The sequence below is a fragment of the Lathamus discolor genome, chromosome 10, assembly GCF_037157495.1.
Source record: "Lathamus discolor isolate bLatDis1 chromosome 10, bLatDis1.hap1, whole genome shotgun sequence".
In the NCBI taxonomy this organism is placed as follows: domain Eukaryota; kingdom Metazoa; phylum Chordata; class Aves; order Psittaciformes; family Psittacidae; genus Lathamus; species Lathamus discolor.
Window position 1 is genome coordinate 18,280,878 of NC_088893.1, and position 25,699 is coordinate 18,306,576.

General features: G+C 41.6%; 1 protein-coding gene across 1 annotated transcript; it reads right to left on the reverse strand.

Annotated features, from left to right (window-relative positions):
* Window positions 1–6,765: 6,765 nt before the first annotated feature.
* DDX46 (DEAD-box helicase 46) lies at window positions 6,766–25,625 on the reverse strand. The gene is made up of 23 exons (XM_065690407.1): window positions 25,518–25,625; window positions 23,026–23,208; window positions 22,617–22,757; window positions 22,110–22,227; window positions 21,032–21,197; window positions 20,606–20,757; window positions 20,189–20,302; window positions 19,395–19,560; window positions 18,927–19,047; window positions 18,409–18,584; window positions 17,852–17,973; window positions 17,052–17,130; window positions 15,187–15,269; window positions 14,311–14,475; window positions 13,802–13,964; window positions 12,794–12,987; window positions 12,079–12,216; window positions 11,260–11,409; window positions 10,359–10,553; window positions 9,814–10,032; window positions 8,462–8,606; window positions 7,823–7,896; window positions 6,766–7,097 (listed from the first exon to the last, which is right to left on the reverse strand). The coding sequence occupies exons 1-23, from the start codon at window positions 25,532–25,534 to the stop codon at window positions 7,050–7,052; spliced, it is 3,129 nt and encodes a 1,042-aa protein (XP_065546479.1). The 5' UTR covers window positions 25,535–25,625; the 3' UTR covers window positions 6,766–7,049.
* Between the last annotated feature and the right edge of the window lie 74 nt (window positions 25,626–25,699).

A 25,699-nucleotide genomic window follows, 5' to 3' on the forward strand; every position in this document is an offset into this window, starting at 1 on the left:
TGATCAGGGGCTGGAGCACCTCCAGTATGAAGATAGGCTGAGGAAGTTGGGGCTGTTCAGCCTGGAGAAGAGAAGGCTGTGTGGAGACCTCAGAGCAGCCTTCCAGTACCTGAAGGGGGCCTATAGGGATGCTGGGGATGGACTCTTCATCAGGGACTGTAGTGACAGGACAAGGGGTAACGGGTTCAAACTGAAACAGGGGAAGTTTAGATTGGATCCAAGGAGGAAATTCTTTCCTGTGAGGGTGCTGAGGCACTGGAATGGGTTGCCCAGGGAGGTTGTGAGTGCTCCATCCCTGGCAGTGTTCAAGGCCAGGTTGGATGAAGCCTTGTGTGGGATGGTTTAGTGTGAGGTGTCCCTGCCCATGGCAGGGGGGTTGGAACTAGATGATGTGGAGGTCCTTTCCAACCCTAACTATTCTATGATTCTATGATTCAGTGTCATTTATAGCAAAACAATGTGACTCTGGCGGGCTCTGACCAACATTGCTTTATCCGCCTGTTTGTTAATGACCACAACCGCAGCAGTGCCTCTATATTCATCCAGCCCTTCCTGCCCGCTGTTAGCACGCTTGGGCCACTGAGAGTAGCACACACACAAACCTTCAAATCACAGGCTCTATATGAGCATGGGAGTCCTTAAATTGATACCTGGGAATAAAGGGTTAACATTGTGCCTGCTTGCTCAAGCAGTCCTTGTGCTTGGCGAAGCACAACCGTAGGAGTCAAAGTTGCTAGAATGGTGCAGCAGAATTGTAGGAGTCACAGCTGGTAGGCAGCATTGTAGTAGGTAAGATTCAAAACTTGGGTGAGGAACATTTAAGACATTCTTGTTTAAACAGCATCCATAGAAAGAAAAGGAATAAAGGGGTAACTGGTTAAAACTGAAACAGGGGAAGTTTAGACTGGATCTAAGGAGGAAATTCTTTCCTGTGAGGGTGGTGAGGCACTGGAATGGGTTGCCCAGGGAGGTTGTGAGTGCTCCACCCCTGGCAGTGTTCAAGGCCAGGTTGGATGAAGCCTTGGGTGGGATGGTTTAATGTGAGGTGTCCCTGCCTATGGCAGGGGGGTTGGAACTGGATGATCTTGAGGTCCTTTCCAACCCTAACTATTCTATGATTCTATGATTCTATAACCAGAGTAACAACATTTACAAACTTGACAAGTTTCTGCTTTAAGATACATAAAACTGGCTTGTACCGAACCTGAGGTTTGGATAGGAGCCGAAACCCTGTTGAGTCTGCGTGAAGGCAAGAGGTTACTCACGGTGATGAAGAGGTGAAGTGACCACAGGCCTTCATCCCCACGACCCCCTAACGACCACCACCAGGAGGCACTGCACAAGCGCGTCAATGGGACGACTGCCAGAAAACTGATTATAATACTAGACGGGAATAGGTTTTGCATATGTATTAGGCGTGAAGTAATCTCAAGTTTATGTAATCATTATATGTAATATAAACAAACTGAGTGGCAACGAAAAGGTGCGCATGCCTTTGGAGAAACGATCCCCCATGCACCTCAGCGCTGAATAAAGCATACCTACTTTACAACTTTAACGAGTTGTGGAGTCTATCTGCGTATCAAAATGACATATGAAAGGGTCTGGAAGCCGTTCTGCATTATTGAGATGAGGTCTTAGGAAATAAAATCAGAAAAGAGCAGGCAAAAAAAAAAAAAAAAAGAACCTGCAGCTTTTACAAAGGGCTAATTCTGTTTTTCTAACTACTTCCCTCTCCTGCTGTTGTTTGGGGAGCTGACTGCTGTACTCCAACCCTCGGGTATTCCATTGCTACAATACTTGGAGCTCCTCAGGCCAAAAATTGCTGTGAAACATCCTGCCAAGACGATGGTTCATGTGTTTTTGCCAGTGCTTCCTAATGCATGCAGGAATCCTCACTTGCAATGTAAGAAAGCAGCAGGGGAAAGCAGCATATATTTAGCTTAATTTAGCAAATGATTCACTTTATTTACAAACCTCATCTTTCTGCTGGTTTTAACTCTTGGTTGGAAATGCTGCCACTAACCAAAAGTGGTTGAGTTTGATATCTCCTTGGTTATCACGTTTTAATATCTTAGTCTGGAAGGGGATGGAAACCTGGCCATGCTCAGGCTCCTGATTGATCAAGAAGAAACCATGATCTCAACAGAACACAGAAGCAGTCAGACTGTAGAGGAGTGAACCTGTAACGTGAAGCAGTGAAAGGTTCCACGCCCACAGTGCTCAAATATGAATCTGGTAGCAGCTGTGCTAATGAACAGGAACCAAACAAAACATAAACCAGTCAAGCTCCCCAGAGCCTGAAACACGGCCGTTACTCAGGTTGTGAATCTGCTTCCTCCTTTGCTCCCTCTAGACTGCTCTCACTGGCAGTAGCAAATGATTACATCCATTATCTGTAAGGTAAATGGTGCAATGAAATGCTGCCCCTTCCTACAGCTGGACTGCAAAGTCCTCTTCTTCTCCTCCCTTTCTGCAATCTCCACATCTTCAAGGGGAGAGGAAGGGCCTAAGAGCACAAGTTCATCCTCCTGTCAACACAGGAGCTTCTCACTGCCCTCAGCTATGCAGCGTGCTGAGCAAGCAGGGAGAATTCAGCACTGTAACTGCCACCTCCTCCTGTCCATTCAGCTATGAATTACTCGAGCTGGTGATCGCTACAAATTCACTTCCTTGCTAACGTGCACAGCCAGAGGAAACACAGGTTTTAGCTGAGATTAAGGATTTTCACTAAATACAACATTTTCCTTGCTTGGCAGTTAGTTTCACAACAGTTGCCTGGTGGTATTTATTGTTCTATGAAACATGTTTGTGATGATGAATTTCATACTCAGAATGGCCAAAGTATAAAATAACTTCAAGAATCACACACTCACTCCACAGTATGTTATTAATAAGTCCTTAAGCTCACTAGAACAACTTAGTTCTGAGATGCTCATTAATTCACCTCTGCTTATGCTGGTCAGCTTGACAATTCTGTATCTGTTTGACAACACAAGAAGATTTAAGCCTGTTTCAGATGCGAAGTCTCAGAGAAGCAATGTTTGGGTGGCAATCACTCAGCCTAATGGTCATTTATTTAAAAACAATTGTTTCCACTGTAGCTAAAATGATGAAGACCAATCTTCCTGTCTAGCGCTGTATAAACATTGTACAAAATGTACATTTGGGGACAGGCTGGAGTCCAGCTGTGTGCCTTTTATCTTCACATTCTTAGGTCGCTCCCTGCCTCCGCTCCCCCCCTACAGCCACAGTAAGCTGGAAGCCATGATTTCTTCTCAAATGCCCGAGCTCCAAGAACACCAACTTGTTTAAGCTGAGACCATATTTGGAAGAGAGCTGGGTCAAGAAAAATAATCAAAGGGAAGTGCATTCCTGGAGCATCACGTGAGGAGGCCAGAGAGCGCAGGCAGGATTGGAGACCGCGCTGGGAGACTGCGAAGGGGCCATGCACAAGTGACACGCTGCAAGGAGGCTCATGGCAAGGGCTGGCTTTACACCACCACCACCTCACCCGCCTATCTGGGTGGATTGGGGAAAGGTTCTAATAGAGGTGTTCAGCAGCACATCATTGATAGTGAGTGTCCATGGCAGAAAACGGAAAACTAATTCTGCAAGCTCCGCAGTATCCATCCTCAGACGTACACTTACCTGTCTCTAACCCTGCCACTAGTTTCACTAAGTAACACTGCTTCTTATGAACATAAACACATCTGAAGGACTGAAATACCAACATGCGCTCACTCGCCCTGAGACTCTGTCATTTTCTTACTTTACAAAGATTCCAAATCCAGCCTTTGGTGTTTTATGTTCAGCTATTACAATTCAGAATTTTAGCAAAGCTTCGCTTAAGAATCATTATTTTTTTGTCTTCCACTTGGAAGCCTTGAGAAAAGCTCCTACAGATGGCATGCTGAGCCTCAGAATCTTTTATTCAATCAGCAGCCAAATGCACAGTAAATAGTCTGCACTGCTTTCATTGTACAAGTAAAATAGCAAGCAGCCAAGGCAGGGAACAGCTACGGAACATGCCAGGCTGTGATCTACTCATTACATTGTGGTTACAACTTTCACAGCATAAAAGACTAGCAGGTAGTGTAGGCCTTAAGCTATCTAACAAAACAAAGGGTGGTGGTGATGTGCAGTGTGGTTGGGGTAGTATAAAATTCTGAACTGTGACTGCACACAGTTTTCATCTTGCTGTGATTTCCCCCCCCCCCCACTCAGAACGCTGGCTGTGGTCCTCCTATCGTGTTTTCTTGGCTAGGGCACAGAGCAAAATCTCTGCCTGTTCACCCACTCATTTGTGTAGAGAGGAGCCTCATGTGCTGTAACAGCTCAGATACGCAAACCACTGCAGCAGAGCGGTTAACCTTCACAGTGTGGTGAGGAATATTGCTGTATGAGTCTCTGGAGGGCTGCCTGCAAGAACGACGGAGCCAGCACAGCTGCGAGCAAGAACCTTGATCTATCCTTCTCCTGACACAGACTAACTTCCTTCCTAACTGAAGTGGACCTGCTGAGGCTGGACCTCAGGCTATGGTGGAGGCTACCACGGAAAATGCTGGCCCAGGGCTCCCCTTTGCTGCCTCCAGTGATCACCACTGCCTTCAGATTCACACACCTTCACCTACCTTCACCTGAAAGCACCAGTGTCCTGTTCCCTGAGAAGAGCAATCACCCTGCCATCACCGCTGCATGATGACAACATCACATTGCTGTGACAGGCACAAGCAAAAACTTATTCATGATCCAGTACCAAATATCCGTATCACCTACCCACCCAAACCACCATTTACTCAAGCACTGAAAACAAGGCAGCCTAGAGAGCTGGTAGCACATCACCTTGGGCAAATAACAGAACAAGCTGTGCTTTTATGTATTAAAAATAATAATAAAGAAGAAATACAGCATTCCTGTGCTCTTCCAACAATTGGCAACAGGAATCTGCCTCAGGCAGATTCCCTGGAAAGCAGCCAAACTGTGATGTTCATAAAGATCTCCCCTATATCCATGGATACCTCTGGAAAGAACTAAATACAACATTTTTCATGACTATAACATCTCTTCAGTGTAAGTGCAGCAAACAGATGAGCTATTCAGAAAGACAGTTTCTGAAAAACATACATTGAAAGTATTTTTATTTTCGCTGGAATTTAAAAAACATAGGAATATTGACATTGCATTTAAAAACCCCAGGAAGTGAAAGATTATACATGGTTGCATCTCTGAAATCCAACAGTGTAAAGCTGGAAGTCACAAAAATGTCTCCATCATGCCTTTTTTAGGAGATACCAGCATATATATATATATGAACATTTTGAAACAAGGTTTTTAAGGAAGTTTCAGGCTGTCCAAACTTGAGAGTGCTCTTCATTAAATACACCCAAATCTGTCACTCTTCTGGGGGCACACTGTCAAGAAGTCAGGCAGTTCAACAAACAGGTTGTATGAAACATACGAAACCCCACTTGTTAAGGGAAGGAATCCTGATGTATTTAAAGGGAACCACAGGGCTTTAGTTTGATATTTCATTTAAATTGAGAAGTGTTCCTGTGTGTGCTGCTTCTCTTTGTTTTACTCACTGTATTAACACGGGCAAGTGCTACATTATGGGTGTTCTTATCCTAAATGCATCCTGTTAAGTTGGTATAATCATTCCTTTCCTATGTTGCAGGTAAGAGACGCTGACGTTCAAGTAACAGACAGTTGTATGCAAACAGAAAGAGTCATTTAAATTACCTGAAGCTTGGAAAGAGAAGTTGTGAATTTATACAGCCATGATGCAGATTGTATGATTTGTCTTCACCAAGGTTAAAGCAGTATATACACAGCTGGTTTAAAATGACACATCCCTTCTCAACGTGTCAGGTAAGAAAAGCTTTCTACAAAAGCCCTTTTGAAAGTCATCATCTTGAAAGTCTTCCAGCTGCTAGAAGCTGACACAATTCAAATTGCTACCATTTAGGTTGCAGGTAAGTAGACAGGAAAGTTAATTGCTTAAGAGTAGTAAGTGTCCATCATGAATACTAACAGTTATGGGGATGAGACCTCAAGAAGAAAGGTCCTGCCTGTCCCTGCAGCTTACTGACTGCAGTGATAGTCAATATTTGTGGAATTCACTCATAAACATCATTATTAATTTTTACTTAGAGCCATGTCCTAACAGTAATAAAGATGACAACCCTGGGGGGAAAAATCACATTGAATGTCTATATAAGAACACTATAAAAAAGTGACAAAGTCACTAATATATCATTACAAAAGAGGTTCCTCCTTTTTTTCCTGACAACTTATTTTTAAACCAAGCAGGCTTTCATTCCTTGTGTCAGAGAATGAGGGGAAAAAATCAAATCCTATAATTCTGATGTTTAGAAAAAAACAGGAAAGTCTTTTCATACTACAAAACATTCCATTTTACAAAAACCCCACAGAGTTATTCTGTTACCTGGATGATAAAGACAAAATGGGACGTTTCAAGGATAAGAAGATCTTAAAACTAGACCTCAAGTATTTCTGGATAAAATTCTCTTCTCTGATCACTGCAAGACTCTCTGACCCTGGGGGGATGTTTGTACATGGAGCGAATGTGTGTGAACCAGCCAGAGAGATGCTATGGATCAGGAGAAAATCCTGCCTTTATTCTGTGGTGTATTATATTCCCAGTGTAAACTGATGTGATGTGACCCATCCCCACAATATGAAGCAGGTACAATTTCCAACACGAATTCCAACACTGTTTCATTCACTGAACAGTACAGTCTGTCAGAAAAATCAAAATCTGGTTTATTTTATATTCTTTATGATGAAAAGTATATAAACTGCACCTTTAAATTAAATCATGCTCCGCCCAGACTGCTCTGCATTAAGACTGTTAACTTTAGTGGAGAGAATTCAGATGGTTCAGCAAATATCCATTTTCTGTTAAAAAACGTCCGCAAGACAAAATAAAAAAGTCCTTAATTTACAATAAGCAGTGTAAACAGCAAAAACAACAGAAGCCACAAGTGTCACGCACCAGCCACTGGCACACAGGTAACTCCAAATGCTCAGAGAACTTTGTATCTTCCTTTGTTGGTTGGTTGGTACGAATTTTGCTGCAAATAAAGGGGAGCAAAATCACAGTTAAAAGTGAAAATGAAGAAAGGAATTGCAGTGAACCCCCCACTAGTAAATCCGTATTACATGTGCATAAGCAGTCCCTTAGCTTTGGAAACTATTTTTATGGGGAGGTCAATGATTTTGTGAAAGAAACAAAACTCAGTAACGGCTCAGCAAGACCAGTGGAACTGACTGCTGATCTCAATGGCTACTTGAAGTGAAAAACCCAAAGACACTGTGTTGTGTAGTAGCATTGAATGTTATTCTAGAGAAAGCCAAGAATGTGATTTCTCAAGCCATTATCTCATTTCAAAAAAGGAGGATGTTGAACACAGCCATTATTAGCTGGGTATGCTGTAAAGCTAAGGCAAACAAATCCTTCAATGCATATAAAGTATTAAAATCAGGGGAGTAGTTCTCCTCTCCTCTGCCTGATGGTGCTGAAATAAGGAAATGTATTGGGACTTAACTCCTTGAGGGGTTTTCACTCAAAAAGCTCTGTTAATGTGTTATCTCCATCTGCTGGCTGGAGAACAGCTGCGTGTTTGCCTGACTGAGCACAGTAATGTATTTTCTAAGTTGTTCAGCAAAACAGTCTTTGAGATCTACAGGTCCCCGATATTAATAAAACTGTAAGCCTGAGTGCCAACATTTGTGGAAATGGATCTCATAAAGCATAAATTAAGGCACTTTCCCCCTGCATTCTGGATATTTCACTCACCAATCTGATGAGCTCCTCTTTTATAAGTCGCGTGATTTCTGCCTTTGCTTTCTGTACAGCCAGTTCGTTGGCACCTGAAGACAAAAACATACCTTAAACATTTTCTGTATGTGAAGCCTACAGAATACCCACTGCTGGCTCTTTTCAGAAACGTTGTAAAGCTTGCTGAGTATCCTCAACTATTTGCTGAAGATCACTCCAGTACTGAACAGACTGCCCCAGCTAGGTTGTGTTCTAAGGAAGATACTTAAACCAGACAATCATAAATTACACTGTTCAAAAATACCTTGGACGAGAGGTTTCTGCTCTACTCAACCACTGTAAGATTTACAAGATCTTTGTTGAAGTTGATGTAATTCCTTATACCTTTAACAGCCAAACCCCACACAATTCTGTTTTCTTATTTCACAATGGCACAGATATCTTTGTGCTTATTCTGAGGAGAAGCATCTCTGTGATCCCCATAGATTATTTGACAAAGCATATTAAGATAAACGAGTGTTTCTTCAGTAACTGCAAAGTAACTACAGTGGGTCTCTAACTGAGCACTCACAGACATTATGACTAGAGTGACTCCATGTCCAATCACAAAGCTAAACTCCTATCTTTAATAACAATATTTATAAAAAGAATACATACTCTCTATAGCCAAATAAATCTTTCGCTCTCCTTCCTTGGGTTCTTTGCCTGGAGGGAAGTAAGTTCCTCTGATTGTAATAGCAGCTTCAGAATATTCACTGATTCTCTGTAGCGCTTCTTTGGAGGTAACTTTCCACCTGGCAGTCTGCAAGGTAAAGGATATGGAAGGATCAACATGGAGAAAAGCAGCACACAGTTGACACAGACAAAGAGGAGCACTGTGCTGTAGCAATCAGTCACAGCACTCTATTGCAAAAACACAGACTGAAATTTCATCCACTTATTTTCATGCAGGTATATGTAAAAAGACCTGCATCTTGTGTCAGCAAGATAAAATTATAGAAGGAGGAGAAAAGGGATACGTAGTACTATTGAAGCAAGAACTCTAAGGACATTCCACTTTGCTACACTGGAAGTTTAAAACTTGTATTTTTTTTCTTGTGATTTTCTGAAACAGCACTCAAGTATTTTATTTAGCACTTTTTGTACAGGAGCAGACTTCAAGGGCAAACATATACTCTTAATGGCTGCAAGTACTTCCCTTTAACAAAATAAATGCCATATATTTCTACCCAGTTCACCGGTTAAAGACAAAAATAAGTAAACCTTAAAATCTCCATAAATAAAGCCTAAGGAATAAACTGCCAGTTACATATTCTCTAAGAGGTACCTTATCAACACCCATCATAAAATGACTTGCCCATCATCAAGAGGCTGCCCTACGTGTAACTTACACGTGATGGTACTGAATGGTTGCGTAGCACTTCTATAAAAACCAGCTTACACAGTCAGCTGACTTCTTGCTTTAGGCACTGATTTTATCTTACTTTATCATCTTTGATCTGCACTGTGTTCAGTGTTACATATGCATGCAGTACAAGATGAGTCCCTCTCCCTTTAGAGAAAGTCCTTCTCCCAGGGAAAGTGATAATTCTCAGTGATGAATTTGTGTTTGATAATGTGGAATACAAATGGTCAAAATAACAAATGAGGTAGATCAGGGCAGCAATATTCTGAATGGCAAAAATACACAGGCCATTAAAAAAGCAAAGAGCAGCATCAGCAGTAGCATGGCCTTTGAAATAAGAAGCTAGTGACAAAGATTTACATGTATGAGAAGTCATTGGAAAGATTTCTGTACGATAAAAAAATTTGGTTTTTTGTGATATTCTCTGGAATATGTCCAAAGCATTGTGCTAGGAAGTGACAACAGATAGTGCAGTAATTCCAATTAGGTATAATAGGAAATAGAGACAAGATATTGTATTGGCATAATCATAGTCTAAGCTATGAGGATAGCCTTTGTTAAATAATGGTCCCTTACACTTGATTATAGCAAAGTGGTTACTTGCCTGTGGGAAGTCATTGATCTCTAATTCTTCTTCGTATCTCTTAAAGGATTCGTTTTGTCCTCCATCCTGTTTCTCCTCCTCTTGCTTCTCTATGGGTACGTAATTGAGCTTAGCATTGATTTTTTCAGCCAGTTGCTCTGCAATGGTCTTGGCAGATACAGTAGGAGCTTGAATTGTGCCTCCTCTCAGGATAGCGTTTGTAGCCTGCTGCATCACATCCTGTAAAAAAACAGGTCCACATTGGGAACAAGATAGTGTAAAGAAGTCCTTTATAACCCAACTGTATAATTTTATTAGTAATGAATTAACCCTTTGCCAGGGCAAAGTATTTCCAGTTCTGTATTAAATGTTACCATCATATTAGCTCAATTACGAATCCTGCAACTTGTAACTGGAGTTAGCACAGCACAGATGAGCAAAATAATGTAGTATTGTTAGTGGTGTGCAAAAACAGTACATGAAATGGCAGCCACAGGGCAAACAACTGAACAGTGGCAACGACAGCAATAACAACAATAAGAGTAAATATCTGTAAAGAGCCTGACCTTGAAGTGGAAGGGGACCAATACTTGTGCCTCTGCTCCAAGATTCTTCTGGGCATTGATTCTCAAAGCCAGCCTTTTAGCAATTTCCAATTTCTCTGCATTCCCAGCGGATGGTGTAGGAGCTGACGTTCCTGGTGCTGCCATGTCCTTTACTCTTTTCTTTGAATTGAACATGCTTTCAATTTGTTCATCAATCTAAAGAAAGTAACAGTTATTGTATCACTGCATTTACCATTAGATAATCTCATCAGCCTAAAGAAAACACAAAGATGCATTTAGTTTATATGCTTTTAAAGAAATTAATCTCATATAAATGGTAGAAGCTGGTCCAGAACTACAACTCAGCAAAAGGAGCAAATGATCTACTAATCAGGAAAAGGCTTGAGCAGTGTTTACTCCCAAGGTCATAAAATAGGAGTCTAATGTAAGGATTTAGACATAGAAAAGGGTAGAATGAATTTCTTTAAAACACTATAAGTTAAAAAAATTACTGTAATTGAGGGCAGTCATTCTCATTGCGTTATTTCATTTATACAAGATTATTATAATAAAAGATGTATGTGACATTTACGTAAGCACACGTATTAAGTATCAAGTACGAGTAAGTTAGAAAGAGACTTTGTAGGTCTTCAGAGATCTTGATCTTCAAAGCTATTTACACTTTATACCAAAGAGTACATCCAAATCTACTAATGGAATTTAACTAACTAAGTCAGTAGCAGAGGACACAGAGTAACAAAAATCCATGTGTTCTGCAACGTGTCACGTAACCTACTGGGGAGCAAACAAGTATACTGAAAATCTTTAAGCAACGTTAAATCTTATCACGTAACCTACTGGGGAGCAAACAAGTATACTGAAAATCTTTAAGCAACGTTAAATCTTATTTTCAGGTGCTTACATCCACAGCTGTATCTTCATCATCCGAGTCTTGCAAGCCAAGAGCTGCTTTTTGTAACTTCTTCCTTTCGTTAGCCAAAGCCTGTTCGGTTTCATCAAACTTAAAACCTTTCCCAGAGAATCCACTGCTTTTTTTAATCAGCTTTCCCTCCTGAAAGCAAAAACAGCACTTTCATACTTGGAAGTTTAAAATCCCAATTGAGAGTCACAAAATAACTACAGAAATGTATAAATACTTATCCTAAATTTTACTTTATTTATTTAAAAAAGCAAATCCCAGAAAATTCAGAAAGCTCTTCAAATTTAAAAATGGTATTTTACAGTGAAGTGTAATAAAAGAGCAGTGTTCATTCAGCTGACAGAAACAATACACTATTGGGATTTTCTGGAAGTACACATTTAAATGCTTTTCAAATGCAATCAAAAAGAACCCTCCAGCTTTTCTATCGGAAAAACCCTGAAGTCACTCTTCTCAGCATGAGCAAGATCCTCTGATGGCGAGAGCTCTAGAAATAACAATACAAATTCTGTGAAAGAACTTCATTATCTTTTATGTGGACTTTGATAAAAGCCAAAGCACCCCATACATAGTGTTTCCCTATCACATACCAGATGACAGTATTTTAACTTCTCAAGAACAGTCCTGTAAATGACGTTCAAGATCCCAATCCCAAAACCACTTCCACACCTACCTAAGCATACACATGTGGGCTCAGTGATGTCAGTGAGATGACTTACGTATATACATTGCACAACTACACCCACGTTCACACACATTAAACTCAGCCCAAAGCCCACTACAGAAGAAAGAATTACTTACGGCTTTCTGCTGGTCTTTGAAGTCAGCCCAGAGCTTCTCCAAATCAGTAGGAATTGGATTCCCGGACAGTTCCAAAGCCTTAATGATATCACCAGCATACCGTGCCTGATCCTCAGTAATGAATGTGTATGCATACCCCTGGTCAAAGTGAATATAAAAGATAATAAAGAAAAACCTCTAAAAGCACTTTATCTCTAAATTTATGGAAACACCCTGCACAGATGCTGTTGTTCTGGTCAATAAAAGCAGCCATGATATTCCTGCTTAAACTCTTTTATCAGGAACATAGAATGAATAATGTGATTCCCCAGAAAGCTGATCCAGAGGTAATCAACCACAGAGAATAGAAACTGAAGTTTTTCTTTTCAATCTTGTCAAGGTTAAAAGTTTGGAAAATAAAATCTTACATATTTAGTAGGGCACATTTCCAACAGTGAAAACCACCCAAACCCAAACTCTCAGCCAACAGATGGGATTTAGAAGAACATTCATACATCAGAAGAACAAATACGTTCCAATTTTTGTAGTGCTGAAATTCAGAATATACCTTACACATGATCACTCAAAACCCTTATATGCACTCTAAAGGAAAACCCTCTTCCCACCAGTAACATAAACTACTCCCTCTGTAGCTATCCCTTTGGAACACCTTGATCAAGCAATCAATAAGGAAAAATGTTCAGTAAAACCAAACCAGACAAGTGACGATACATACTTTATTGCCAGCTCGTCCAGTTCTTCCTGCTCGGTGCACATAATCTTCATAATGGTTGGGACAGCTATAATTGACCACCAGCATCAACTGTTTCACATCCAAACCCCTTGCTGCTACAGATGTGGCCACCAGAAGTTTGCAGGTTCCATTCTTGAAATCATTAATGATGCTGTCCCTGTCATACTGATCGATGCCTGCCAGAAACCAGACACACAGTTCATTATCAACCGCTGCTTTGTACCAAAGATCCAAACACCAACTTCAAACAATCAAAAGCGAAGCAAATAAAATTCACGGTACGTTCACACTTTCACAGGCAAAATATATTAGTCAGAATTATAAATCTTAGTCTGTTATCCAGAATAACAAAAACTTCCATTTTTCTTGCTATCAAAAGCTGTTTACCATACCAGGATCTTCAAATGTTTCTTTAATATTTTCTATTTAACTTCTTATATTCAGTTGAGACCTCATCCGGAGGCTTTGCCTGTTTTCTGAAAGCAACAGAAGTCTCAGAAGAACAGGAGTATTTTTCCTTCTTCCACTAAATGAAGAGTGGTTTTGTACTTATCCACTACTGCATTTTTAAGAGCATTATATATAGACAGTTTTAAAATGTTCTGGGATGGACAGTGTTCTAAAGAGATTTTCTCTTCTTGCTACTAAACTACTTCCGTTCTGTTACTACTTGATAGCAGAAAAGCGAAACAACAGCTGCTATTGTGCAATCTCAAGTAAAAATATCATGTAATATCCCCCCAGTGGCATTCACTAATCTACAACAGCAAGTAGTTAGTAATATTGCCAGAGAGGCATTAACACTCAGTCACAACTCGGTTGCACATTCCAAGTCAAGAGACATCTCTTTCCCACTTCTAAAGCAAAACCTGCTTAGGAAGAAATAACAATTGGTACTGTACAGGAACTAAGTAGCTTCTCTTTGTAACTACCAAATACCAGTCTTCTTGTTTTGAGTTGCTAATATAAACCCTGAAGATTGCAGATTACCTCCATGAAGAGACAAGCAAGGGTAAGAGGCTCTCATTAAATCTTTCAACAATCCATCAGCATGTTCTTGTTTATCTACAAATATGATCACAGATCCTTTCTCCTGATAGTGTCCCAGGAGCTCCAGTAACTTCAAAAACTTGTTCTCCTCTTCTATGACAATCTAGAAAAAGACATACCAAAGTAGGAAGAGTATAACTTACATCTTCAGTCATTAAACACATTCAGGGTGTATAAAAATAATCAGGAACAGGAGATGACCTTTTCAGTCTGTTTCTACAGCCAGGGGCAAAAGTACTGTTCAGCTCAGTGGGATAAAACCGAGTTAAAACCAAAGCGATCACAGTGCATTTGCAGATTGGGGTGTTAGTTTATTCTGAGTTCCCATTTAATAAGGTCTAAACCTCTGAAACTAAAAGCTTTGTGGCTACATTGGCCTATATTCAATATTGCCAGGAGTAATTTTTTGCAAGCAAATAAGGGAAGCGAGGCAGATGTGTGATACTCACAACATGCTGCTCCACGTCAGAACAGACAACACTTCTGCCTCCAACCTGCACTTCTATGGGTTTACTGAGGATTCTCCGAGCTAGTGCCTCCATAGCTCTGGGAAAAGTAGCAGAGAACATGACAGTCTGACGGTCAGGCCTGACGTTGTCTACAATGCGCATAACCTGGTTTAAGAGAAGATTCCCTGTTAGTGCTGTAATTGAACTTCACACACAGATAAAGCTGTCATCTTTGAAGTCACGGGCTATCTGCACTACACAGACTACAAAACTTTTCTTCACAGATTTCCTCTTGGGATGTAGATGCTGGGACTGGAAGACATGCAAAACTTGCTGGATGAGAAAGAAAGTGAAGCGGCAATAAGCAACCTGACAACAGCCCAGCAGAAAGCTTAAGACATGCAGCAGAAACACTACAGCTCAAGAGATGAAATACAGGAATTTCTCTAGTTTTGGAGGACAATATAACCTGATGGCAACTGAAAGAGTCCTGGATGGCCAAAGCTGCCAGCAAGTAATTTGTCACTGACATTTCCAACATTCTGTTCCTGTCTCCTGCACGACTGCCAGGAGACATCAGGCTGTATAAGCAGGCTACAACTACTAATATGACACTTACATCAAGGGATTACATTGGACTACAAGATGGCCAAAAGTATTCAAAACAAGTGTGTAAAAAAATAGCAAGTTTATGTAAGAAATCATTAGAAACAAAGCATTAGGGAGAACAGAGAAAATAAAGTCAGTTCAAACTGTTGCCTGTATGCCGTACATCTTCTTGAACACTCATTGACAGTGTAATAATAACATAGCACTGCAAAATCCTTTAAGTGGCAAAGAACATCTTATAGCAGCATCACTCATATCCTTACTTACCTGAGGCTCAAAGCCCATGTCAAACATTCTGTCTGCTTCATCAAGTACAACATATGTGACTCGACGGAGATTTGTCACCCGACCTGTGAAAGGAGAGGAAAAAACACATGGGAAACAAAATCAAATGGAAATCAAGTTTCCCCTCAGGAATAACTTTTTAAATGTTTTATAGTCTCACTATCTTCTAACAAAGACATTAATTTATTGTTATAAAAAATTCACTAAATGTGAATTTTCTCATTTTAATCAGGAATACATTGTGGGAAACGTGTAAGTATGCACAAGGCCCTTTTAGTTTGTCAAACTCTTCTCTTGCATACCATCATAGGGCCAGAAGAACCTGTAAAATTCAGAAAAGTGCCCTCGCCAAAACACATCATAAAACTAAGACTGAGATGAAGCAAGGAGCCACATCAGCCATTATCTGACAGCGACACCTGGAAAAAAACATATTAGAGATTACAGCGCATGTGTGGAAGGCAAAGCCCAGTGCTAACTGCTGCAGCCTCAGACAAACTCCTCATACATATCATCTGTAACGCTTCTTTGGAGCTAGAAATCACTAGTTGAGGATAATCATACTAAGTCTAAGTTAACTGCTAGTAATAGGCATAAAACAGAGTAAGCAGTCTTTTCAAAGTGAATATATAAAGAGTGAAACCTACCCAGTAACACTACTAAATTTAAGGACCACCCCAAACTCTGGGACAGCTGGAGACAAACTAAGTTGTGTATCTGTGAACATTTAGAGATTCTGATGGACAGGATAATTAGCACCCTTCCCAAACAAATGGCCAAGAGATTCTTAAATCCTGCTCGTGAAAGGGAATCATATTCTCAAATGATATAAACATGTGAACACATTCAGCTCCAAACAGCTGTGGAGCGCCACTGTCAAATGCTCTCAGAATGGAACAGATTGCTCACACTTCCTACAACTACCACGCAGACTTGTGCCTATCAAACTACAGCAGAATTTGGTCCTTTCAACTTCAGCAAATTGGAGCTGAATCCTCAAATTACTTGGTAGAGATTTAGCGCTGCATTTTTTTAAGATACAGAATTCAGACTTAAGGAATAAAATAGGTATTTCTTTATATCTACATATCTAGTTAACATCTTAACACTTTCATCCCCAAATAATAACTTTGTAAAATTACTTGGGAACAGCATTAATGTACCTACCTTTGACGATTTAAGTCTTGGAAGCCCAGTTCTATATGTCTTGAAGGTACTTTTTCCACAGAAGTTAAATAATGTCAACAGTTTAGTAGAGGTTTTGATGTGGAATAATTTAATAATAAAACTTTATCTAATAAGCATGCAATGGTTACACTATGACAAAACCTCTTAAAGCTGCAGTGGCTCAGTTGAATCAATCTGAATATTTGATATAAGGTCAATTCTTTTACTTTTGAACAGTTATTTAGGGAGGGCTTCTTGGGTTTTAAAAACCAACAGATAAAAGGCAGAGTCAGAGGCTCTTATGTGCAAGTGGGTAACTGCTCAGCTATGCTAATGATAATAAAGGATCAATGGGCAGACAAAATAAGCAACTCTTACATAACCTTTATCTACATGATTTGAAGGTAAAGAATTTGGACCAGCACATCTTCAGTTTAACAATGATAAACATTCTCAGAAACTCAAGAATGTAATTATTTCCTGTCCTCCCCAAAAAAGTCAAACCAGTATTTGATTTAACCTATTATTACTGCTATATATTCTCAATAGCAAGATAGTGCAGCCTGAAGAGATATAAGAAAATTCCATAAGACCATTTATCAAAAAACATGATCTTTGAATTTGTCAGAATTACACAACAAATATACAAAACTCTCCGTAGGAAAAGGTTTTCTACTCACCATTGTTAGCTGCTAACATGTCAATCATACGCCCAGGCGTGCAAACAATTATTTCAGCACCTCTTTTGAGTTCAGCAATCTGATTTTAAAACACAGTGAACAAACTATTAGAGTGGGGGTTTGCTTTATGATTTTTTAAAAACATGTATCATAAAATCCCAGCCTGGTTTGGGTTGGAAGGGAGCTTAAAGCTCATCCAGTTCCAACCCCTGCCACAGGCAGGGACCCCTTCCACTGGAGCAGCTTGCTCCAAGCCCCTGTGTCCAACCTGGCCTTGAGCACTGCCAGGGATGGGGCAGCCACAGCTTCTCTGGGCACCCTGTGCCAGCGCCTCAGCACCCTCACAGGGAAGAGCTTCTGCCTAAGAGCTCATCTCAGTCTCCTCTCTGGCAGGTTAAAGCCATTCCCCTTTGTCCTGTCCCTACAGGCCCTTGTCCAAAGCCCTCTCCAGGTTTCCTGGAGCCCCTTTAGGCACTGGAGCTGCTCTAAGGTCACCCAGGAGCCTTCTCTTTTCCAGGCTAACAACATACACTGCTATACAACTGTTCTACTATTATGAATTGTAACCTCCAGCAACCTAAGCTGAAGGACAAATAATACTTCTTAGAATTTCAAGATCAGGATGTTTAAGGCTATGTTATGTGCTTAAGCTCGTGTATTACTACCATTCATACAGAGAAAATCCGTAATGAAGGCTGCAAATGTACTGGCTTTATGGGAGAGGGAAAGAAAGCAATTTCACCAAGAACAACATTAAGGTTCAGGAGTTATGTGACAAATAAGGTGTAATTTTCACATACCTGTTCGCTGATTCCTGTCCCTCCGTAAACACAGACAACTCGAAGCCCAAGTGTCTTGGAGAATTTCTTGCACTCCTTGGTGATCTGCAAAGCTAACTCGCGAGTAGGTGTCATGATGACAGCTGAAATGCACAGCATTTTCATCAGCCATTGTAATACAAGAGATGTTCTTTATGCAGTAGAAGTCAATCTTTTGTAATGATGTTTACAGCAATTTACTTATGTTTTTCTTGAAATTACATTTCAATCTAGACATATAAATTCAGACAATATGACGGGGTGGAAATCTGGTCAAAGTTTCAAAATCAAAGGAGTAAGATCTCCCAGATATAGGGACACACAAGTGCTCTTGAAACAGCATTAGGCAGCCCAGTGATCACAAACAACATCAAACATCACGGTCATCATTAATTCGATTTTAAAAAGCTACCGATTAACGGATATTAGTAAGTAAATATTCCTCCCTATAGCCAAGAGAAGAACTGAAGACCCTTCTAAAGAACAGGCTCGACTTTTCAGTTATTTAAATAGCGATGATGAAAATAAGAACTGCGTACCTATGGGACCTTCTCCTTCTTCTAACGCTCTCTGATCCATAATGTGTCTGAACATGGGCAACAGAAATGCAATAGTTTTTCCACTTCCCGTTTTAGCAATGCCAATCAAATCACGGCCGTTCATAATTGCAGGGATAGCCTGGGTCTGAATGGGAGTGGGCTTTTCATAGCCATGCCTTGAAGAAAGGAAAAACAAAAGATATTTTAAAGAACAAAGTAGGATTTGATAGATGTGAATTGTGAAGTCATGCTAAAAAATCTGTGTATTCATATTTACTGATACACATATCAATGCCATTAAAAATACAGCTTAAAAGGAGCAGCAAAAGCATGATACAAATGGCAGAAGGAATAGTTCATTACGACAGCCCAACCCAGACCAATAAGCACTCTGATGACTATAAATGTAACATCTACAGACATGGATGTGTTTCACTGTATGACAAAGATTTTTCTCATAAACATGCAATAGAACACAGTGAAAAAAGCATGATACAGTTCATGAAGTGCTTGCTTACTTTTTGAGGGCAGTGAGAATCTTCATGGAAATACCACACTGTACCCAGGTTTTTATTGGTTTGGGGCAGCCTTTTCCCTTGACAGTAATCCCCTCCAACTCCAGCCTGTACACATTCACCTCTGAAACAGAGTTTGCATTACAACAGAGCCAAACTTGACATTTCTTTACTACCTTGATCAAGATATTCTTGAAGAACTTATTTTATCACCACCAGAAAAACAGCTTTTAGCTTGTTATACATACACACACGAGGTGGGTGAAAAAATCTCATGCAGATTTTACAGTCAAAGCCTCACATATAATAATATGAAGTTATCCATACTCGTGATCTGACTCAGTGTTTTTCTAGACAAAGTTGGTCCAAATGCTCTTTTTTATAGTCCAAAAGAATATGCTGTTTCTTTATACATCAAAACCTGTTATTCTTTAACAGGATCCAAAGCATTCTGGTTGTCTCTGTCCTTACCTTCTTGAGTCATTTTAGCTAGTTCTGGTACTTCAACATAGAAGTTTTTCCTGAAAGGTTCATATTCAATCTTTCCATGATCCACTGGTTCTAACAGCTTCCTCTGCTTGGTCTGGTAGCCGGTCAGGGCAGTCTGGAGATCAACTTCCTCCTCTTCTGAGGAATACTGCACAGATTATAATTTGTGTGAAAATTAGTATGAATGGTATTCCAAGAGGCACTGGCTTTCCATCTGTGGAGGAACTTCACTCATTACTCCTTACCCTATTAAACCAGATGCTAAAAACCCACTCTCAGTTTGAATCCCAACTGTTCTGTCACCCATTTCTTTCATGTTCCTCCCAAACCTCAACTTTCACCACTTTCTGTATCACCTTCATGACTTTATGAATACTAACTAGCAGCCAACTCATGAACCCACATCCAGAGAGGGCAGCATACATCTATCTACTTGTACCACCTCTTCCTACAAAAACATTTGTTATTTACAGCCAATGTAACAGAAAATGCTTACATATTTGGCTTAGTGTGCTGCTGCCTACTTGAACACATGACAGCACATTCTGTAGTCCTAGAAACAATCAAATTCCTTCCTACTGTTTCCTAAACTGTAACAACAGTACAAGTAACAAGAAACTGCAAGATCAAAAATCCTGTGACTGTGGTTCTGCAAATTAAATAACTAAATATTTCTCTCCTGAGAGATGCATAAATCCCAGGACTATCCCCATTCTCATGTCTCTTACAAGCAGCACACTGCCTTTCATAGTAGAAATACAAGACACTTCCATTACCTCCATTGCATCTTGGTCATTCTCCATGAGCTCCCCTTTCTTCTTTTCTGACTCTGCAGCTGCCTTTTTGGTTGTCACCACGGTTACTACTTTGGTAACAGTTGGTCCGGATTTCTATAAAGACAATAAGAATTATTGTGCTATGATATACAGCAAACCCCATACTGCATAAAACATACAGAGTATCTGCACTGCTGAATGCATTATGGTGGTTTGGGGCTTCTTAATTCACTTTCTTCAGGGAAATTTCATCAGAATAATCCCCGATACAAAGAGCTTGATAAAAACACCAAGAAACTAAAGCTAAGGCAAAAGGCATTAAGTGCATCTAAATGACTTCTTGCTTTTTTGCATTTCCCCCCTTTTCTTCCAAAGCCATAGTGGTATTAAAACACAAAGCCTAGTAAGAGGTTTTACCTTTTCACTCCCACCTCCACCTTTCACGCTTCTCATATTGAACTTCTTGACCTCTTCTTTTACTTCTTCCATATAAGCATCCAAAGGATCTAACTCTTCATCTTCAACCTCATTGCCTTCTTTTTCTCCTTCTGCAGTTTCCTCCTCATCATCTAATACGAACAAGAAAGATGGGAATAAAACAGACAGGGTAAGAGGAAAGTGCTCACATGTTATTAGTCTACACAAAAGCTACAGTCCGTTTTATTACTGTACCATTTTCCCCCATATAAATCTCTCCAGTTTGTTAATCTCAATTGTACTTTAAACCATTTGAAGCCATGACCAGGTTTAGGCGTTGTTATTTTACAGTTCTGAAAAGTAATGAAATGCTTTACAGAAGATGTAATTCTAGCAACAGCAGTATTTTAACTGTAACATAAATACCATCGTCATCTTCTAAACTCCATTTTTTCCCCTGTTTCATCTCTTCAATTTCCTTTTTCAGCTCTCCTATGTTTTCCATCGCCTTCTTGCGTTGCTCTTCCCGCCATTTCTCCACTCTCTCTTTTCGTTTTCTCATTTCTTCTTCTAGTTTGTTCTGATCAAAATTCTATGGTAAAACCCAACCGAAGAGTGAAAATTAATGGCCACTGGCTTTAGTCTATGCTTCTTCAAACAAATATAACCATTATGTGAGTGTGGACTTGGCATCCACCAACTAGTCCACCAACTTATCACAATGGAAGTAAATGAGAAGTACTAACATCAACTATAACGTTTTCAAGTAAGAAATGCAGTCAGCTGTTTTATTTTCATGAGAGTAGCTGGTGTCTCATTTGTAACATAATAACAAATCAAACTTTCAGTTATTTACTAGGAAAAAGTATTCACTAGGAAAAAACACTGTGACTCAGATCAGTCAGTTTCAACTCACTACAGCCACTGACTGACGAAAGGCTGAAGAATTAGCCTGTTACCCTCTACTTCCAAAGGTCCTTTTTGACTGGTTTATGCGTGGGGAGCCCTCACTGACTGCGCAGTGGCTTCTAGCGAAGGAGGGTTAGTAACAATGTTCTGGTTTAGAAGAGTCAGCTAGAACTGCTGGTTTGGGAATTCTTCATCTGGGCACAACTTTTCGTATCATGGAATCAGGCAAAGTGAGCTTCCCTCTCCCCCTGTTCTTTGATTCCTGCTTGGGTCCAGAAGACAAGAGAATGTTCAGCTACTCTGCTGTCACCTAATCTGTGACAAATGAGAGATCAGGCTCATCTGGGGTTTGTGGTCTATGAGGTCTAAGAGGTGTGAAATCTTGAATTAAGAAGAACGTTTCTCACGGCAAGAGCCAGAAGCATACCCCGTGACAGGAGTGTGTGTTACTGAAGAGAATGCTCTCTCATTCAGTGGGGATTTTGTCCAGCTCTAAGACAAAAGGTCTTCTATCATTAATGCACTAATCTATGGCTAACTTAATTCCTAGTTTAAATTCTTATGTTTTAAATTTGTAAATATTAGAAGTTTCTACCTCAGTGGCCACAGTATTTGGGGTTCCATCTTTATCCTTCTCATCTTCTTTGTCATCTTTGTCTTTTTTCTTTTCTTTGGAAACGTCCACACCGTCCGTCTTTTCTTTAGATCTTGACCTGAAAGGGAAGATAAAAGAGTTCTGAGAACTTTAGAGCTTTTCTCAGGGGGAGGATACACATGTGCTGGATAGAAACAGAACTCTGAACACCCTGTACTCGTTTATGCTTTCAAATGCATTAAACAGCACACTGCCTTCCTGGGAATCTTTCCATGTCATGGAAATACTCCTTTTAACTACCAGAATGCAGAATCTATTGGAACCCAATTCACATTGGTTCTCCCAACAAGCTGCATCAGACATGTTAAGCAGTGGGAACAGCTCATAACAGTACAGTCACATAATATTCTCCTTGTTCTACAAACCAAAGCTGTGTCTGATGATTCCCTCCATGCTACTGACAGTTCTATGATGTCTTGTCACAATTATACCAGAGAACATAAATACCTGTTTTCCGTTTTCCTGTTCTTGCTTGGACTGGAGGATCGTGACCGTCTGCCTCTGCTCCTGCTTCTAGAGCGCCTCCTCTCTCGGCTCCGGGATCTTCTCCTCTCTCGGCTCCGTTCCCTTTCTCTGCTTCTTGAACGTCTGCCATTGAACAAAATTGCATTTATTTAGCCCATGATCACAGTGTAATTGTAGTTGCTGTTGAGGAACAGGCTGTGAAAGGAATCCAACAATCATCAAGACCGCTAAGAACTTACAAACTCCTGCATCAAGAAACCATTTAATTGCCAAAATCATTAAACATAATAAAACCTATCCTGGACAACAGCAAACTAATCACAGTGGAAGGACATCAGTGTTCAGGCGACAAGCATTCCTATCCCTTTTGGTTGGGATTGGGAAGTCATACCTTTGGCGCTTCCTGTCCCGCGATCGAGACCTCCTCTTGTCCCTGCTGCGGGACCTCTCACGTCTCCGGTCTCGATCCCGACTTCTGGAACGTCTGTCTTCACGTTTCCTCTTGTCAGATGGAGAACGGCTCCTGGAGCGGCTGCCGGAGCGTCCCCGTGATGCGGAGCGCTTCCGATAGTGCCTGACCATGGATGCATAGAGAGAGGAACAGTTACAGTGAGAGCAATCTGCAGTTAAAGGGTATTGGTCACATTCAGGTGGACAGCCCAAAAATGATCACTTATCTTACTTGGGCTTCTTGCATCTCTAAACATTCGTAATCATCTTGCCAAACTGATTAATATATATGTATATTAATCAGTATATATATGTATACTCCTAATGATGGTGGAATTAGAGGCATTACTTGGTCCTGTTTTTGCTTTGGTTTAGAGTACTACTATAAACATGAAGAACAGTTTCCTTTTCAGAAATCCACTGCTTTCCCTTATACAGAGGAAAAGACAAAGACTCTTTGAACCCATCTCAAAATCTGACAAGCATACACAACTGTTCTTTGCTGCGTTTTGTACAGTACATCATTTTTATCCAGGTTAGCTACCTACATTGCACCTCTGCTCAACAGAAATGCTGTCAAGCTGCAACTCAAGAAACACAAACCCCTGAGCATATGCAACACAGCAGTGGTTAATGCTGACATGAAAAGAAATTCTGTAACATCATCAAACATCACAACAGAAATGTGAAGAAGTCAGCAAGGCCCAAGGGGTGTGTGAATGAGATGGGAATCTCTTTTTCTCCCCTCATTTAACAGTCTTATCCCAACCACACTGTGGGAGACAGAAGGGCTAGGAACTCCACAGGAAACTCTTGGAAGTCACAGAGGAACCTCGATGGTGACCTTCTCCTCTTCCACCCATTCCTGATTTTCAGTCACTAAGCCAGAATAATGCCCTTACTCACCCTCCTATAGCCCAGGGCCCACAGACCCGTTCTCCCAACAAGTCTGGGAAGCAAGAAGAGGGAAGACAAGACCTCAAGCTCTCACCTCCTTCTTTCCTTGCCACACAGGGTTGTGTTACAACCATATTGGCACTAAAAATAAAGCTTATTTCAGCACCTTGATATATTTAGGTGCCGTGTACACTTGGCATCAGTACGGTAGTGCATGATATCCATACGCTGCCAATCCACAGCATAACTGAACACAAAGAACATCTGTCAGTGTAAGATATCTCTGATTTCCTTGGCATCTAAGCCACACGATGCCCTCGGATCTGCTCCCCACACCTCCCCCTTCCCAATATTTGAGTTTTAGACAACCAAAATTCCTACCTTTTAAGCTTTCCCTTATGGTGTGCAATAAAGCTGAGATGATTTCAGGGTTCAAAAGCCCCAGTCACTGCCTACCATCAGCTGCAGCACATGCAGCCACCCCATCCATCTCCACCCACCACTCACTCAATTCCTTCGCTTTTAGAACTCTTTGCAAGCACTAAAATAGAAAATGAATACACGTTTAAACCCACTTCTTACATTCGTTTTAGCCCAAACAGAAGACAACTGTCACCGTCACAAGAGAAGCTGTCCTGTGATGAGAGAGGGGCTCCTGCTTCAGTGTGAGCAGTCTGGTGCTCAGCTCCCAGGAGATTTTGCAGCCTGAGTCTCTAACCATGTCCTGCTGCAGCAACCCCTGCCCCAGCCAGTCTGAAACAGATTCAGAGCTGTCTATGGGAGCAGAATCACTGATTTGAACCCAATCTGGCCGTTAATATTTCACCTCCTCTACCTCTCTCTGTATAAATCTCAGTTGTGGCTCTCGGAAGCTGTTACCCTGCAGGGACAACCACATGCAGGTCCTACTGAGGCACCGCTTTGGTGTTAAAACCTAATGGTTTGGTTGAACTAGGAAACAGAGACATGTGCCCCAAGCAGCACGTGTAACTTATGGAGTTGGCTTAAAGCCCGATAGGTGTGAGCAGCTCCAAACCGGGCCCGACCTGAGACACCCGAGTACACGGTCACATCACCGCTGTGCTGGCTACACCTCCTCAGGTGTTTGTACCTGCTGCGACAAGACAGCAGGTGCGCGACCCTGCATAAACTTCGGGCGGACGAGCAAAACCGCCTAACCCGGCTACAGAAACCCAACCCGGGCAACGACACCACCGCTACTGACTTGAAGCGAGCCGGCAAGGGCCAAGCGGGGTCAGCCGGGTCCGTGCCCGGTAGCGCCGGCTCTTCGGGCCCAACGCCACGGCCCGCGCCCCCCGGGCAGGTCCGCGCCCCGCCGGCTCCTCCGCCCGGCTGCTCCCGGGGCCCTGACGCCCGGCCCCGAGCCCCCACCGCGCCGGGCCCAGCCCCGGGGCCTGCCCCAGCGGCCCTCGGCGTGCTCGCCGCCCTTTGTTCCCTACGCAGCCACCGGCACCGCGCCGCCGCCGCCCCCGGACAGCGGCCCCCCTGCCGCGGGCCGTGCCCGCGCTGCCTCACCTGGACTCCCGGCCCATGGCGGCGGCGGCGGAGCGGTGCCTTCGCTACGCGGCAGCGGCCATTCCGCGCCCCAGCGCCCCGGACTAGGAGAGGTGCGGCGGGAAGGGCCCCCCCCACTTCCGGCCGCCTAGCGCCTGCAGCGCCCCCTGCTGGCTGGAGGCCGCCGTCCCGCACATCCCAGC

Excerpts from the sequence above, each read along its gene's own strand:
- DDX46 (XM_065690407.1), bottom strand. Across the intron at positions 22,228-22,616 it reads AACAGGAAAACGGAAAACAG|GTCAAGATCTAAAGAAAAGA; the intron begins GTATTTATGTTC and ends CTTCCCTTTCAG. Across the intron at positions 17,974-18,408 it reads AGAAGGAGAAGGTCCCATAG|CTGTCATCATGACACCTACT; the intron begins GTACGCAGTTCT and ends TGTGCATTTCAG.